Source organism: Lampris incognitus, chromosome 8 (assembly GCF_029633865.1).
Source record: "Lampris incognitus isolate fLamInc1 chromosome 8, fLamInc1.hap2, whole genome shotgun sequence".
NCBI lineage: Eukaryota > Metazoa > Chordata > Actinopteri > Lampriformes > Lampridae > Lampris > Lampris incognitus.
The window spans coordinates 989,828-994,827 of NC_079218.1; the positions used below are offsets into that span (position 1 = coordinate 989,828).

At 47.7% G+C, this 5,000-nt stretch overlaps 1 protein-coding gene across 1 annotated transcript in view; it reads right to left on the reverse strand.

Annotated features, from left to right (window-relative positions):
* Positions 1–5,000, reverse strand: part of alcama (activated leukocyte cell adhesion molecule a) — a 161,221-nt gene that overhangs the window by 47,541 nt on the left and 108,680 nt on the right. The window contains exons 2-4 of the mRNA XM_056284914.1: positions 2,886–2,992; positions 1,667–1,886; positions 233–297 (exon numbers count right to left, since the gene is read on the reverse strand). Of these exons, the coding sequence (XP_056140889.1) occupies positions 233–297; positions 1,667–1,886; positions 2,886–2,992 (392 nt within the window). The remainder of the gene's footprint in view (positions 1–232; positions 298–1,666; positions 1,887–2,885; positions 2,993–5,000) is intronic.

Consider the following 5,000-nt stretch of genomic DNA (forward strand, 5'->3'; position numbering starts at 1 on the left):
GTGTGTGTGTGTGTGTGTGTGTGTGTGTGTGTGGGTGTGTGTGTGTGTGTGTGTGGGTGTGTGTGTGGGTGTGTGTGTGTGTGTGTGTGTGTGTGTGTGTGTGTGTGTGTGGGTGTGTGTGGGTGTGTGTGTGTGTGTGTGTGTGTGTGTGTGGGTGAATCTGCAAAGATTTGCTTTAAATGACACTGACTTTGACATTCTGGAAAACTGAGGCGTTTTAACTGAGCCTTACCACAGTTGGTTTATCCTTGTCCAAGACTTGGGCCTTGTCAGTAATCTCAGGTACCGATGGTTTCTCTGGGAACACAGAAGGAGAAAATCAGCGTTTGGAATAAAAGGAGGAAAGCTGCAGGAGAAGGAAATTTGATAAAGAACTTTTTTTCCTTTGTCCTGCTGTGAATTTATTTTCGCTTCAGCTTCCTGAATTTGAGTACAGGACTGAAAGGGCCACTGAAACAGCACCAAACATGCCTCATCTTCATAGCAGTGTAAACCAAGGGCCGAATATGCTTATTCTGTCTCAAGGGTACTGACCCAATTTCTTTATGTCATGAGACGTATCTCCTCAAGTAAGAATTGAGTCAAACGGAGGGCGGATGCCTGGCATGGACCAGTGTGTGGACGGATGCCTGGCATGGACCAGTGTGTGGACGGATGCCTGGCATGGACCAGTGTGTGGACGGATGCCTGGCATGGACCAGTGTGTGGACGGATGCCTGGCATGGACCAGTGTGTGGACGGATGCCTGGCATGGACCAGTGTGTGGACGGATGCCTGGCATGGACCAGTGTGTGGACGGCAGCAGATCGGCAGCAGCAGAGGGCCTCTGTGACCTCACAGTCTACTGGTTCATTACTCGGGTTGCAAAGTTTTTGCGAATAACAACTTTTTTTTCTTTCCCCCTTTTCTCCCTAGTTGTACCCGGCCAATCACCCCCCTCTTCTGAGCCGTCCCGGTCTCTGCTCCACCCCCTCTGCTGATCCGGGGAGGGCTGCAGACTACCACATCTCCTCCCATACATGTGGAGTCACCAGCCGCTTCTTTTCACCTGACAGTGAGGAGGGGACGTAGCGTGTGGGAGGATCATGCTATTGTCCCAGTTCCACCCCCACCCCCGAACAGGCGCCCCGACCAACCAGAGGAGGCGCACCAGGACACATACCCACATCCGGCTTCCCACCCGCAGACACAGCCAATTGTGTCTGTAGGGATGCCCGACCAAGCGGGGGGAAACACAGGGATTCGAACCGGCGATCCCCGTGTTCGTAGGCAATGGAATAGACCGCTACGCCACCTGGACGCCCACGAATAACAACTTTTATTAAATCAATTGTAACAATATCCTAAAATCATTTCGAGTCCCTTCCTGGAAAACAAAACAAAACCAACAGCTTACTGATGTACTACACCCGCCTTTGTTAAAGCATCTTGGCTCGGGAGATCGGTCAGTGTAACCGTAACTACCCACATGACAGGCAGTGTGAGATGTGTGAGATGCAGCTAAGCAGAATCGTCTTCAAGTGTTTGATTAACGCATTGAGAACCTTGACTATTATATCTTAGACTCTCCAATGCCAGCAGCAATCCCTGAACTAGCCCTGTTTCCACACACAGCAGAGTCGCTCGCTCCTGGCGGCTAAATGTGTGCACTCCTGAGTGGGCTCACTGTAAACGAGGACGGTGACGGGGTACTCCATGAGGTTGGCAGCAGACACCACCATGCAGGTGAAGACCCTCTCATCCTTCAGCGAGCCCTGGGTGATCAGCAGGCTGGAGTTGGCAGCGATGCTAACACGCTGGGCGTAGTCGTCCGTGGCCTGCACCGTGGCTTCTTGCTTGTGGGCCTGTTTGACCAGCAGGTCGCCAGCGGTGTTGTCATCTTTCTCCTGGGTGGGGGGAGCAAAAATTAGACAGTCTGATAGTATTGGCCAGCTGGAAAGATGGTGTGGTAAAGCACATCTCACATCACATCTGCCATAATTGCAGAATTTAGAGAAAGAGTTATGGCAACAAGGCAAGATTTAATAGAGACAAACTGCAACAAAATTTGACATATCTGGCCCTGTAGCTAGCGTTAATCCGGTCATTCACCTGGCCATGACTAAAGAGTATTTCATGCTGAGATAGCTAGATTTAGTTAGACCTTGAAATGATGAACAGTGATTTGGAGGAACGGTGCCAAGGCACAGTCCCTCCTGCAATATTATTAGATTCAGCCACACCATCAGAATCTATGTGACAATTACCACATAGATAGTGATCTTCTCATTACACTTGAGGTTACCAGGGTCCATACTTATCCAGTAAAGTGGAATAAGAGCTGATCAAAAGACCTGTTCGTCTTTTTGAGCATCATGTGCTTCTACCACATGGATAATTATTATATGCTGTTGCAAAATCTATTTCTTTTCAAGACTCTTTTACAAAGAACCCAGGTATTCATATTTGCTCAAGTTATCTTGTGTGATTAACACCAAATCGATCACGTCTATTTGGAGTTTAACGTGGGTATCTATCGCCCTGTTTTTAGTACATGTACATATTAATTAGTCTAAGAATTTCATATAGAGCAGTTCAGTCCCGCTCGCATAGTTTCAGTCCAAAACATGGCTTGGTGAAAGAGAAAATTTTTTGTGGTTCATACAACAGTTAATGTATAGAAAGCTGACTAGTTCCTGTATCCCTCCTTGTGTAGGTGTCTTTGGTATATGTATATTCTTTTAGAGAAACTGGTCATGCAGGACTGGCATGAATGCTTCTTACCCGGAGTGTAGTCATGTGACCCATCTAACGCATTATCAGATCTGGGTCATCACTTTTCTCACGAGTCTAACACTGTTGTGTACCAAGACAAACTAGTCAGCGCAGGGAGCCAGACTACTTACGTATTTCCACTTGATGAACATGAGCTTCTCTGGCGGAGGCGTTCCGTTGTTGCAGGGTACCACGATGGTCTCTCCATACAGGCCAATGACCGTGTCAATGCTCCTCACTGCAAAACAAGAACACAAATAAACTCCTGTTAGCTTCACCAGACACAGGATGAGCCACAGTAATGCACTGCAGTTGAACTGCACTGTAGCCGCTGACAGGTGACTTGGAGAGTACATTGGGAGCCAGTTCAAAACCAGACAAAGAAAAAAGAAATCTTGAGCAGGGAGCTGAGGAACACATGTTCCCTCTTTGTTCAGCACCTATCACTAAGGTTTCCCTGACCTGAGCAAAGCCTCAGTTGCACACGTTTGATTCTCAATTACACAATACAGTTGAAGAATGTCGATTTACTGGAGAGCGTCCAGGTATGACTGTCTCTACCCACTCACTAGAGGAGTGGGACTCAAGAAAACAAGGAAGAATAATGAACTAAAAAAAAACTCGGGTTGTTGTCACACCACCACATTTCAAGTATGCGTTTAATTAAGCAGGATGGGCCAGGTCCCACCCGGTGGGTGAAGCTCAGCTTAGCTCTCTTCTGTCCAGGACCAGTGGGGTGCAATGAGGTGGGGAAGTTGCTATGGTGGCACAGCCCATTCATGTGCAATGCAGGAGGAGGGAGAAAAGAGGAGGAGAGGAGATGGATGGATGGAGGTCAGAGACAAGTAGAGAGGTGGTGCGGGTTTTTCACGCTCCAGCTATTTCACTCTGAGCTTTGGGTGCAACAGGCGGAGCAAGCTGTGGTTCAGATTCTGGTCATTCCAGAGTGGTGAGGCTAGACGCTGTCTACAGTCATATGCACGGTGGCGCAACCGACTCAAGTGACACTGGATACTACTGCTCCGCCCAGAGCCTCACGCGCTCCCTAGCACACCTCCTGCGCTTTGTTCTGTCTTCGGATGAAAAGCTCAACGTCACTTCCAATACGAGTCCACATAACCTGTAAACTGTGACTAAACGATAACACATTTTTACAACAAGACATACACAACAAAGGGTTTATAAGCTACTAATTACTTTACTAATGGTTAATGACTCATATAGCACTTTTTGAACTTGCACTTGATGTCCTTTATCGATTTTCACAATGATGCTTTTTATGGTGTTTCATACTTGTTATGGTTTTTATGCTTTATGTTATACTATGTGCTGTCATGTATGGTTGTGTTGATAGTCTTTTGTGCTCTTTTTGCAAAGTAAATTTCCCTAGGGGCGATAATGATTTCATTCATTCATTCATTCATTATATTAGTCATTGTAAATCAATTATAAAATGTTATATAACACATTAGGAAAAAAATTTCATTTTTAACATGTGCCTGCACATTGTTTTTAATGACAATAAATTGAATTGAATTGAAAATCCTTTTTGGGTTGCCAGGTTGGGAACTCACTTTTTATTAATATGATATAGTCTCCATACACATTCTCTCCAAAACCATGCAGCTGGTGAGGACTGCCGGCTTGGTATGTGGTGGCCTATGTGGTACATTCTCAGTATGTGCTGCACAAATAATCTCATCTTCAGCCGCTTTTCCGGGGTCGGGTCACGGTGGTACCAAGCTAAGTAGAGCACTCCGGGCGTCCCTCTCCCCGGCAACGCCCTCCAGCTCCTCCTGGGGGATCCCAAGGAGTTCCCAGGCCAGATTGGACATGTAGTCCCTCCAGCGAGTTCTGGGTCTACCCCGGGGTCTCCTCCCAGTTGGCCGTGCCCGGTAAACCTCCAAAGGAAGGCGCCCAGGAGGCATCCTGATCAGATGCCTGAACCACCTCAACTGGCTCCTTTCGATGCGAAGGAGCAGCGGCTCTACTCCGAGCTCCCTCCGGATGTCCGAGCTCCTCACCCTATCTCTAAGGCTGAGCCCAGACACCCTACGGAGGAAACTCATTTCAGCCGCTTGTATCCGCGATCTCACGCTTTTGGTCACTGCCCAAAGCTCATGACCATAGGTGAGGGTTGGAATGAAGACTGACTGGTAAATTGAGAGCTTTGCCTCCCGGCTCAGCTCCCTCTTCATCACAACGGTCCGGTACAACGTCCACATTACTGCTGATGCTGCACCAAT